Consider the following 12411-nt stretch of genomic DNA (forward strand, 5'->3'; position numbering starts at 1 on the left):
TTGCCTTTGATGCTGATACTTCCTGCTGGAGAGTCCAAGTTTCTCTACACAGACATCAGCCTCTCTGATCTCCTTTATACTGGTATAAGTCAGAAGTAATTGAATATGTCTCTATTATTTCCATTACAATTTTGAATTCTCTCCAGGAGAAACACATTTTATTTTGTTAATAGAATTATGTGCGGCACTTTTTCAATGTCATTATGTATCACTAACATTCAGTGTTGCCAATTCTTGATTCTATCAGGGGTTTTGTAACAACCGATGCTTTTCTTAAAGCCCCAGCTCCTGCATCAAGAGGATACATGACAATCTCAGCTTCATTAAAGGCAGAGAACATGGGTGGCGTGCGTGTGCAGGGCTGTCCCTAGCCATTTTGGTGCCCTATGCAGCCCCCCCACGGGGTGGGGGAGGGGCGGGCCAGGCCACCGTGGGGGGGCAGAAGCAGGCTTGGGGCGCAGGGGGGAAACCGCTCCCCAGCACTCACTGGCGGTGCGGAGCAGGCTGGGGCCGGGTCGCTCCACTTCCTGCCATCCGGTGAGTGCAGGCCCAACCCTGCTGCAGTCCTCAGAGGAGTGAGGGCAGGGCTGGGGCAGACCAGGGGCGGGAAGAGGTGGGGGCTTTGGGGAAGGGGTGGAGTGGGAGCGGGGCTGGGGCAGAGCAGGGGTGGGAAGAGGCGGGGCTGGGGCAGAGCAGGGGATGGGCCATGGGGAAGAGGCGGACCAGGGGCTGGAGCAGCACGCAGCTGCGTAGGGCATCAGGAAATTTGGTGCCTCACATTTCCTGATGCCCTACGCAGCTGTGTACTTTGCGTATGGGTAGGGACGGCCCTGGGCATGTGAACCACTGGGTGGGGGAGGCTGGCCCTTCCACCCAAGGCCCCACCCCTTCTGCGCCCCCCAGAACCCACGGCTTCCCCACTGCGGCTGACAGCCCCCACCCCAGGCTGGCTAGTGCCCACAACTGTCTGGGGAGGCGCCACCTATGGCAGAGAAGCTTCTAGCTCTTGTAGTTGCAAAGAAAAGCCCGAAAACTAGAGCAGGTTGGAAACTTTCTGATGGAATATTTGCCATTGGAAAATGCTGTTTCATAGAAATCCGAATGTTTTGTGGAAAAATGTTGATTCAAAATTTTATTTTGAAAAAACCCAGAAACAAATCATTTGAATAATCATAGAAATGTAGGACTAAAAGGAACCCTGACTTGTCATCTAGTCCAGTCCCCTGCACTGAGGCAGGACTAAGTATTATCTGGACCGTCCCTGGCAGGTGTTTGTCTGACCTGCTCTTAAAAACCTCCAATGACAAAGTCTCCGCAACCTCCCTGGGCAATTTATCCCAGTGCTTCACCACCCTGACAGTTAGGAAGATCTTCCTAATGTCCAACCTAAACTGCTTTTGCTGCAATTTAAGCCCATTGCTTCTTGTCCTATCCTCAATGGATAAGGAGAACAATTTATCACCCTCCTCTTTAAAACAACCTTTTACATGCTTGAAGACTGTTCTCATGCCCCCCTTCAGTCTTCTCTTCTCCAGACTAAACAAACCTATTCTTTATAAACTTTCCTCATAGGTTATTTTTCTAGATCTTCAATAATTTTTGTTGCTGTCCATTGGACTTTCTCCAATTTGTCCTGAAGCGTGGTGCCCAGAACTGGACACAGGACTCTCGTTGAGGCCTTATATATGCTTAGTAGATTAGAAGAATTACTTCTCGTTTCTTGCTTACAACACTCCTATTAAAACATCATTCCGCGATGTATTTTTTTTTTTTTTGCAACACTGTTATGCTGTTGATTCATATTTAATTTGTGATCCATTATCACCTACCCTTTTCTACAGCAGTGGTTCTCAAACTTTTATTTTCGCGGACCACTTGAAAATTGCTAAGGGATCTCAGCGGACCACTTCATGATCTTTCCAAATGTTGATTGTACCGTAGAAGGAACTATCCGTGAACCACTTGAATGGAGCTAGTAGACCACTGGTGGTCTGCAGACCACAGTTTGAGAACCTCTGTTCTACAGTATTCCTTCCTAGGCAGTCATTTCCCATTTTCTCCAGATCATTTTGAATTTTCATCCTATCCTCCAAAGCACTTGCAACTCCTCCCAGCTTGGTATTGTCTGCAAACTTGATAAGTGTACTCTCTATGCCATTATCTAAATCAGGAGTAGGCAACCTATGGCACAGGTGCCAAAGGCAGCACGCGAGCTGATTTTCAGTGGCACTCACACTTCCCAGGTCCTGGCCACTGGTCCAGGGGGCTCTGCATTTTAATTTAATTTTTAAATGAAGCTTTTTAAACATTTAAAAAACCTTATTTACTTTATATACAACAATAGTTTAGTTATATATTATAGACTTCTAGAAAGAGACCTTCTAAAAATGTTAAAATGTATTACTGGCACGCAAAACCTTAGAGTGAATAAATGAAGACTCGGCACACCACTTCTGAAAGGTTGCCGATCCCTGATCTAAATCTATTATGAAGATATTGAATAGAATAGGACCCAGGATAGCGCCCTTCTTGCAGGACCCCACTCAGTATGCCCTTCCAGCTTGACTGTGAACCACTGATAACTATTCCCAGAGTATGGTTTTCCAAGCAGTTGTGCACCCACCTTATAGTAGTTTTGTCTAAGCTATATTTATCTATTTTGCTTATGAGAAGGTCATGTGAGATGGTATCAAAAGCCTTACTAAAGTTGAGATATATTACATCAGCTCTTCCCCCGCATCCCACCCCCCATCCACAGAACTTGTCACCCTGTCAAAAAAGGATATTAGGTTGGTTTGACATGCTTTGTTCTTGACAAATCTATGTGGACTGTTACTTATCACCTGATTTATCTTCTAGGTGTTTACAAATTGTTTGATTATTTGCTCCATTATCTTTCTGAGTACCAAAATTAAGCTGACTGGCCTATAATTCCTTGGGTTGTCCTTATTCCCCTTTTTATAGATAAGTACTATATTTGCCCTTTTCTAGTCCTCTGGGATGTCCCCCGTCCTCCATGAGTTCTCAAAGATCATTGCTAATGGCTCAGAGAACTCTTCAGCCAATTCCTTATGTACTCTAGGATGTATTTCCTCAGGCCCTGCCAATCTGAAGACCGCTAACTTGTCTAAGGACTTGTCTACACTTAAAATGCTATTGCAGCACAGCTGCACTTCACTACCTAGGGCAGGGGTGGGCAAACTACCGCCTGTGGGCCGCATCTGGCCCGTCTGCCATTTTAATCCGGCCCTCGAGCTCCCACTGGTGAGCTAGGGTGTGGAGCTTGCCCTGCTCTGCGCGGCTCCGAGAAGCAGCAGCGTCTCACCACTCCGGTTCCTATGCATAAGGGCCAACAGAGGGCTGCGTGCACTGTCCTTGCCTGCAAGCGCCACCCCACTGCTCCCATTGGCTGGGAACTGCAGCCAATGGGAGCTGCAGGGGCAGCACCTGTGGACGGGGCAGCACACAGAGCCTCCTGGCTGTGCCTCCATGTAGGAGCCCGCCAGTGCTTCTGGGAGATGCTCGAGGAGATAAGCACTGCCCGGAGCATGCACACTTGACCCCTCCCAGGTCCCAACTCCCTGCCCCAGCACTGATCCCTGTCCCACCCTCCAACCCTCAGCCCCAGCCCGGAGCCCCCTGCCACACCCTGAACTCCTTATTTCTGGCGCCACCCCAGAGCCGGCATCCCCAGCCAGATCCCTCACCCCTTCCCACACCCCAACCCCAATTTCGTGAGCATTCATGGTCCGCCATACAATTTCCATACCCAGATGTGGTCCTCAGGCCAAAAAGCTTGCCCACCCCTGACCTAGGGTGACAGGAGGAATTCTCCCATTGGCGTAGGAGGTAATCCACCTCCCTGTGAGGCAGCAGCTTGGAAGAATTCTTCCATTGACCTAGTACTGTCTACACTGGGGGTTAGGTCAGAATAGCTACATCTCTCAGGGGTGTGGATTTTTCACACCCTGAAGAGACATAGCTGTACAACAGTAAATTCTAGTCTAGGCCAGGCCTGAGTAATTCTTAACTTGGTCTTTTCTTATTTTATCTGCCGATCTTACTCCATTTACACTGATGTTCACTATGTTAGTTGTCCGATCATGGCTAACCTCTTTTTCTGAAAACTGAAACAAATAAGGCATTTAACACTTCAGCCATTGCTGCATTGTCTGCTATTGTCTTTCCCTTCTCCTGGACTGATGGGCCTATACTGTCCTTGGTCGTCTTCTTGCTTCTAATGTATTTGTAAAATGTCGTCTTGTTACCCTTTATGTCCCTAGCTGGTTTAATCTTGTTTTGTTCCTTAGCCTTTCTAATTTTATCCCTACAGGCTTGTGTTGGTTTTTTATATTCATCCTTCATAATTTGACCGACATTCCATTTTTTGCATGGCTTTTTTGAGTTTCAGGTCAAAAATGTTGAAATGTTCCTTTTGACATTTCAGAATGGCTTGGTTCAAATTTTTGTTTCAAAACATCTTTTCATTTTGAAATTTTATCTTATTTGTTAAGTCAAAAGCAGACCGGAACATTTTGATTTCATCAAAATGAAATGTTTTGATTGACCCAAAATGAATTTTTTTCAACATTTTCATTTAGTGGGAAATTTCAATTTTTTTAAATTCTGATTCAGAACCAAAATAAATTTTGAAATGTCAGAACTTCCCACAGAACAGAAATTCTGTGTTTCAACCAGAGCTACTGAAAACAGGACACAAGTGTTACCTAACAGCTCAGTAACCAGAAGGCAAATAAAAAGAAATTAAATGTATTATTTTTTTTTAAAAATTCATTTTTATGGCTGATTCATGAGTTTTGAATGCATGGCTTTGGCTATACTGAATGTAGTTGAATGTTTCAAATAAATTAAAAAGCTGATTTAACATGGCACTCTATAATTCAGGATATTTAATTTAATTGTTTAGATAACTCTTAGCAAGTTTTTAAATGTTTACATTTGTTATTTATTTGTATTAGAAGTGGACCCGATTAGAACAAGAACACCAGAACTTTAGCAAAATTACAATCCCAGTCAGACTAACATTGCAACTCTGATCTGTTTCTAATTCACATCAGACACTGTTTTGAAATTTTTAAAAATAATTTCTAACTATGATGGTTTAAGCTAAGTATTATCTTAATGGAATTATCTTTTCTTGTTCTATTTTGGCATAATTCTGCCAATACCATTGACCTCTATACAGTTTTTGTGGGCATGGAATGAGGGATTTTATGGTCAGCTCTTTGTTTTCTTTAGAAATGCTTCTGTCTCTTCAGTGACCTGCTTGAATCTGTTTTCTGACTGTATGGGAAAATATTTGTTTAACGTCTAATCTGTACAAATGTAGGAATTCGATATAGTCTTTATTTTACCCTCTCTTTTATCTCCTTATATTTTCTCCTTTCCAGATCTGAAGGAAGGATCCCAGGGCCCAGCGAACACATTCACAAGAGATTAACAATTAGGCAGACGGCTGCAGGAAGGGCGGAGGCCAGCTTCAATCGGGGATAGACACGTTGCTGAGCAAAGTGAAAGTGAAAGTTACTTTTCTCTTTCTCGGAGATGCCATCATGGCTGCAAGAAGCCAGGTACAGGATCTCCAAGAGGCTGTTTTTTGTTCCATTTGCCTGGATTATTTTAAGGATCCGGTGATTCTGAAGTGTGGGCACAACTTCTGCCGAGCCTGCATCACTCAGTACCTGAAGGAGTCCAAAATCTCCCCCTCCTATCCCTGCCCTCAGTGCAGAGAAGCCTTCGGGGAAGGAGAATTCCAGCCCAACCGGCAGCTGAGGAATGTAGTTGAAATAGCCAAAAAATTCCCAGACCCGAAAGGGAATAAAGCGTGTGAAAAACATGGGGAGTTTCTGAAACTCTTCTGTGAAGTGGATGAAATCCCGATCTGTCTGGTGTGCAGAGAGTCCCGCAGTCACAAAGAACACGCCGTGGTGCCTATCGAGGAGGCTGCCCCGGATTACAAGGTAATAATTAGTAATTATTGCATTGCAAATGCCTCCCAGCCAGGCGGTCTATAACCGTTCAGAGCAGCCATCTGAGAAATACAAAACCAGCAATGTAATGAAACTAGTTTCCTACAATCACAAGGTAGAGAAACAGAAGGGATTTTATACAGGAAGAACGTTGAGGAGACATGTTTTTAAGGCCTGCTCTGCATATAGTTTTGTACTGATCTGTGTTGGGGAGGGGGGGGGGGCTGGGATTTTTTTTTTTTTTTAAACAAAATAGTTATACCAGCAAAACCCCTAGTGCGAGTACAAGTTGTGCTGGTATAAAGGTGCCTGATGCCAGGAATGCTTGTTTCCCTTTCCATACAGGAATAAGCTACACACTGTTATACAGGTATAACTACATCCATGCTAGCAGGGCTGTATGGCTTTAATAGTACCAGGATATGTAAAGCAGGGTATGATTTGTGTGCCCTAGAGCAAGGTCATCCCCTATGCAGGGAAAAATCCACACAGGGGCAGGAAACTCTACAAGTTCCAGCTCACACAGTTTCCTTTTAATCCTTGCAGGATGGGGGATGCCGGGTTTGCTTCTCATGCAGAATGGAAATGATAGGGGGGCTGGCCCATTCCAACACATTTCTTGAAATCTGCAGAGGCAGGGGTGGGGTGACCATGTTTTCAAAATGAAGATCCAGGATCCTATTATCTGGGGGCAAGAGGGTGGAGGATCAGGGAGGAGTACACAGGCTTTGGCAACTGGGAAAGAATTATGTCCATTCCTTGCCATCTTTTCCTCCTCAACCAAACAACACCCCTCTTTCTCCCTCTTGTCCCTCTCCATAATAAAAACCAAGCCACGTTAAATACCTTTTATAGCAGAGAGTCTTGAAAATGTAACTGATGTACATTAAGCACTATGGTTGCAAGGATCAAGCAGTTCGGCTTCACTTTTTGTGTAGGAGGTGGGGGGTAAAGAAGAATTAGAGATGCTACATGCCCACAGTTTCAGTGTATCATTGAGTTAGTTCTGTTTGAAATGTGTCCCAGTGTATCATCTCACTGACTCTCCCCTAAATTCTCAGGCAATCCCAGTGCTTGGTGGGGTGGTCAGGAATGGGTTATGCTTAGTGGGAGAGGATAAGATTATTTCTCAGGCCCACTTAAAAATGCCAAGGCTGGTGATATACCAAAATGTGCCCTGCATGACAGTGTGGTTCAGAGATTGCTCAGAAAATTCGCAGTGAGCATGAGCAGAGTGTGAACACATGTGCACTGAGGAAGTGAAGCCTCAGTCCAGCCCCTGCCCTTAGCTTAGTTTTTCTGTCAGTGCAGCCTAGACTCACAAAAGTACTCAGGTGCCTAAACCCCAATTGCAGACTCGACTGCAATTCACAAAACTCCTGCTGAGCCCTGTAGGTGCCTAAACTCACTCAGCACCTGTGTTTTTCAATAAATAATTCCCTCAGCACCTGTGTTTCTGCTTCTGGCCATGTGCACTGCTGCCTCGCTCAAGGCATCTAGATGCCTATCTCCCACCTAAGCCCCAGAGCGATTTATGACCCCAGGAAGATCAGCATTAGGCCACCTAACTCATGTGTGGGGCCTAACCTGGTAGGTGGCCTCAGGCCCCTCAGGTGAGTTCACACACAAAAAGCTCTCCCTCATGATTTTTAGCCCAGTGTTTAGAGTACTCCATCTGGTATATGGGAGGCCACTGGTTCAAGTCCCCTCCACCTGATGAGGAGAAGGGATTTGAACAGGGATCTGCCACCTCTCTATGGGATATTCTGAGGTAGGGCTCCCTCCTACTTTCCTGTTGAAGCTGTTCCACTGGGGATAAATACTTAGGGTGTGGCTACACTTGCAGCTGTACAGCGCTGTGAGTTAAACCCACCTTTGTACAGTGGAGTAGGGAAAGCGCTGCAGTCTGTCCACACTGCCAGCTGCCAGCTCACTGGCGTGGCCGCATTTGCGGCACTTGCAGCGGCATTGGGAGCGGTGCATTATGGGCAGCTATCCCAGCATTCAAGTGGCTGCAGTGTGCTTTTCAAATGGGGGGGTGGAGTGTGGCAGGGAGTGTGTTGTGTGTATGTGGGGGGAGAGAGAGTGGGTTTTTGGGGTGCTAGTGTGCCAGCATGTTGCCTTGTAAGTTCAGACCCCCTTGCCCCGCTGTTTCTCACTCACTCACTCAAAGCAAACAGCAAAATGTTTGCTTTTCTCTCTGAAACGGAGCTTTTCCTGTAGCCGATCACAACAATGAGAAGAGTGGCCACTTGATAAGGGGATTATCACAGCGCAGTAAGTTAACTCCTCGTTCACACTGACACCCAGGAGTTGTAGCCGAGGCACAGCAAACATTATTCCTCTCGCGCTGCTGGTGCTCCACCTCCCCTATAGCCACGGAGACACAGCGCTGTACGTGCCTTGCCAGTGTGGACGGGGAGTGAGGTACAGCGCTATGGACAGCTTTATTGCACTGTAACTCACAAGTGTAGCAAAGGCCTTAGAGTCATTTGTGGGAGGGAGAGGGAATGACTCTAGCAGGGGTGGGAAAATTTTTGGCCCGAGGGCCACATCGGGGTTGCAAAACTGTATGGAGGGCTGCCCCCTGAATGCCCCCCTCAGAATCTCTGATCCATCCAACCCCCCCTGCTCCTTGCCCCCTGATCGCCCCCTCCTGGGATCCCCTCCCCTAACTGCCCCCCTGGGATCCCACCCCCATCCAACCCCCCTGCTCCCTGTCCCCTGACTGCCCCCCAGAACCTCCTGCCCCTATCCAACCCCCCGGCCCCCTTACCATGCCCCTCAGAGCAGCATGTCTGGCAGCTGCGCCGCTCGGCCGGGGCCAGACACGCTGCCGCACTGCTCGGCAGGAGCGTGCAGCCCTGCCACCCAGAGCGCTGCCCGCACGGCGGCGTGGCTGCGGGGAAGGGGGGACAGTGGGGGAGGGGCCGGGGGCTAGCCTCCCCGGCCGGGAACTCAAGGGCCAGGCAGGATGGTCCCACGGTCCAGATGTGGCCTGCGGGCTGTAGTTTGCCCACCTCTGCTCTATAGCCAGGTGGTTAGAGCACTCACCCATTTTATTATATATTTAATATTCTTGAAAATGTAAATAAAATGGAGGGAAAAACCATCCAAAAGCAACCAAAACAAAACCAGTTTTTCTTTTATTAGGACCAAATTCAGAGCCGTTTGGAGAGTTTGAAGAAAGAGAGAGAGGAGATTCTGTCGTATAAATTGAGTGGGGAAAATACAAGCCAGGAACTACTGGTAGGTGCTGTTATTACTCAGAGGCAAATGTGTAGAGAGACATTATTGATACTCTGCTTAGTCTAACAGAAGAAGAATAGTGAGAAACATCTTCCCTTCCATGAAAGATTATTACTTATTTATTAAAAGCAGCAAAGAGTCCTGTGGCACCTTATAGACTAACATAAGAACATAAGAAAGGCCGTACCGGGTCAGACCAAAGGTCCATCTAGCCCAGTATCCTGTCTACCGACAGTGGCCAATGCCAGGTGCCCTAGAGGGAGTGAACCTAACAGGCAATGATCAAGGGGGGAGGGATAGCTCAGTGGTTTGAGCATTGGCCTACTAAACCCAGGGTTATGAGTTCAATTCTTGAGGGGGCCACTTGGGGATCTGGGGCAAAAATCAGTACTTGGTCCTGCTAGTGAAGGCAGGGGGCTGGACTCAATGACCTTTCAAGGTCTCTTCCAGTTCTAGGAGATGGGATATCTCTATTAATTATTATTATTATAAGTGATCTCTCTCCTGCCATCCATCTCCACCCTCTGACAGACAGAGGCTAGGGACACCATTCCTTACCCATCCTGGCTAATAGCCATTAATGGACTTAACCACTATGAATTTATCCAGTTCTCTTTTAAACTCTGTTATAGTCTTAGCCTTCACAACCTCCTTAGGTAAGGAGTTCCACAAGTTGACTGTGCTCTGCGTGAAGAAAAACTTCCTTTTATTTGTTTTAAACCTGCTGCCTATTAATTTCATTTGATGACCCCTAGTTCTTGTATTATGGGAATAAGTAAATAACTTTTCCTTATCCACTTTCTCCACATCACTCATGATTTTATATACTTCTATCATATCCCCCCTTAGTCTCCTCTTTTCCAAGCTGAAGAGTCCTAGCCTCTTTAATCTCTCCTCATATGGGACCCGTTCCAAACCCTTAATCATTTTAGTTGCCCTTTTCTGAACCTTTTCTAGTGCCAGTATATCTTTTTTGAGATGAGGAGACCACATCTGTACGCAGTATTCGAGATGAGGGCGTACCATCAATTTATATAAGGGCAATAATATATTCTCAGTCTTATTCTCTATCCCCTTTTTAATGATTCCTAACATCCTGTTTGCTTTTTTGACCGCCTCTGCACACTGCGTGGACATTTTCAGAGAACTATCCACGATGACTCCAAGATCTTTTTCCTGACTTGTTGTAGCTAAATTAGCCCCCATCATATTGTATGTATAGTTGGGGTTATTTTTTCCAATGTGCATTACTTTACATTTATCCACATTAAATTTCATTTGCCATTTTGTTGCCCAATCACTTAGTTTTGTGAGATCTTTTTGAAGTTCTTCACAGTCTGCTTTGGACTTAACTATCTTTAGCAGTTTAGTATCATCTGCAAACTTTGCCACCTCACTGTTTACCCCTTTCTCCAGATCATTTATGACTAAGTTGAATAGGATCATTCCGAGGACTGACCCTTGGGGAACACCACTAGTTACCCCTCTCCATTCTGAGAATTTACCATTAATTCCTACCCTTTGTTCCCTGTCTTTTAACCAGTTCTCAATCCATGAAAGGACCTTCCCTTTTATCCCATGGCAGCTTAATTTACATAAGAGCCTTTGGTGAGGGACCTTGTCAAAGGCTTTCTGGAAATCTAAGTACACTATGTCCACTGAATCCCCCTTGTCCACATGTTTGTTGACCCCTTCAAAGAATTCTAATAGATTAGTAAGACACGATTTCCCTTTACAAAAACCATGTTGACTATTGCTCAACAGTTTGTTTTTCTATGTGTCGGACAATTTTATTCTTAACTATTGTTTCGACTAATTTGCCCGGTACAGACGTTAGACTTACCGGTCTGTAATTGCCGGGATCACCTCTAGAGCCCTTTTTAAATATTGGCGTTACATTAGCTAACTTCCAGTCATTGGGTACAGAAGCTGATTTAAAGGACAGGTTACAAACCTTAGTTAACAGTTTCGCAACTTCACATTTGAGTTCTTTCAGAACTCTTGGGTGAATGCCATCTGGTCCCGGTGACTTGTTAATGTTAAGTTTATCAATTAATTCCAAAACCTCCTCTCGTGACACTTCAATAACAGACGTATTGGAGCATGAGCTTCCATGGGTGAATACCCACTTCGTCAGGTGCATCCGAAGAAGTGGGTATTCACCCACGAAAGCTCATGCTCCTATACGGCTGTTAGTCTATAAGTTGCCACAGGACTCTTTGCTGCTTTTACAGATCCAGACTAACATGGCTACACCTCTGATACTTATTTATTCTCATTGTAGAAAAAAAAAACTGTTCTGCTTTAATTGAGTATAAACAGGAAAATGGATCATTAAGAAAAGAGTTTTAATAATTCAAATATTTCCATTGATAATGTGAGTGTAATTTGTTTAGCTAACAGTAGTTTCTCCTTTAGGTCTTTCAACTAGAGCTGGTCGAAATTTTTCAACCACAGAAATGTCTTGTAGCAAAATGGGATTTAATAGAAAATAATTTTTTTCCATCGGAAAATGTCTTTTGCAAATAAATAATAAATAAAAATCAGTTTTTTGACAGGAAATTTCAGAATGAACAAAATGTTTATTTTCATTTCAAACTGAAGTTTTCATTTTGGTTTTAAAAAGCTGAAAAATTTTCAAAATTTCAATTTTTTTTATCCCTTTGTTTCCCCGTTTACTGCTTTTTGCCACTGAGTACAATAACATGAATAATTTCCATGTTTTTTCCTCCTAGTTTTTCTTTTTTAGGGTTACCATCCGTCCGTATTTCCCCGGACATGTCCGGCTTTTTCGTCTTTAAATAGCCGTCCGGGAGGAACTGGTAATAAGATAGAAAGGTCCGGGATTTCCCCCGCCCTCCCCTCCATGCAGAGTGCGGCGCGGCTGATAGGGTGGCTGGGGCCGATTGAGCCACTCCGATTGGCCTCCAGCAGCCAGAGCCCCTCCCCCGCTCCCCCCTCCCCCTGCCTCAGCACTCTGTGGGGGAGGGGCTATGCACACGGCAGCGCGGCAGCCTGCTCCACGTGGAGCCAGTGGCTCAAGCGGCATGGTGGTAAGGGGAGTCCTGGGGGGCAGTCAGGGAGCAGGGAGTGGTTTTGATGAGTTGGGAGTTATGGGGGGGCTGTCAGGGGGCGGGGGTGTGGAGAGGGATTGGGGAAGTTAGGGGACAGG

The 12411-nt window shown here is 45.6% G+C and overlaps 1 protein-coding gene across 1 annotated transcript in view; it reads left to right on the plus strand.

Moving 5' to 3' along the window:
• Positions 1-5573: 5573 nt before the first annotated feature.
• Positions 5574-12411, plus strand: part of LOC112125214 (E3 ubiquitin-protein ligase TRIM7-like) — a 19050-nt gene continuing 12212 nt past the window's right edge. Inside the window, exons 1-2 of the mRNA XM_029914066.1 lie at positions 5574-5981; positions 9144-9239. Coding sequence (XP_029769926.1) covers positions 5574-5981; positions 9144-9239 — 504 coding nt within the window. The remainder of the gene's footprint in view (positions 5982-9143; positions 9240-12411) is intronic.

This window comes from Terrapene carolina, unplaced genomic scaffold (genome assembly GCF_002925995.2).
Source record: "Terrapene carolina triunguis isolate 2854851 unplaced genomic scaffold, T_m_triunguis-2.0 Scaffold29529, whole genome shotgun sequence".
Lineage (NCBI taxonomy): Eukaryota > Metazoa > Chordata > Testudines > Emydidae > Terrapene > Terrapene triunguis.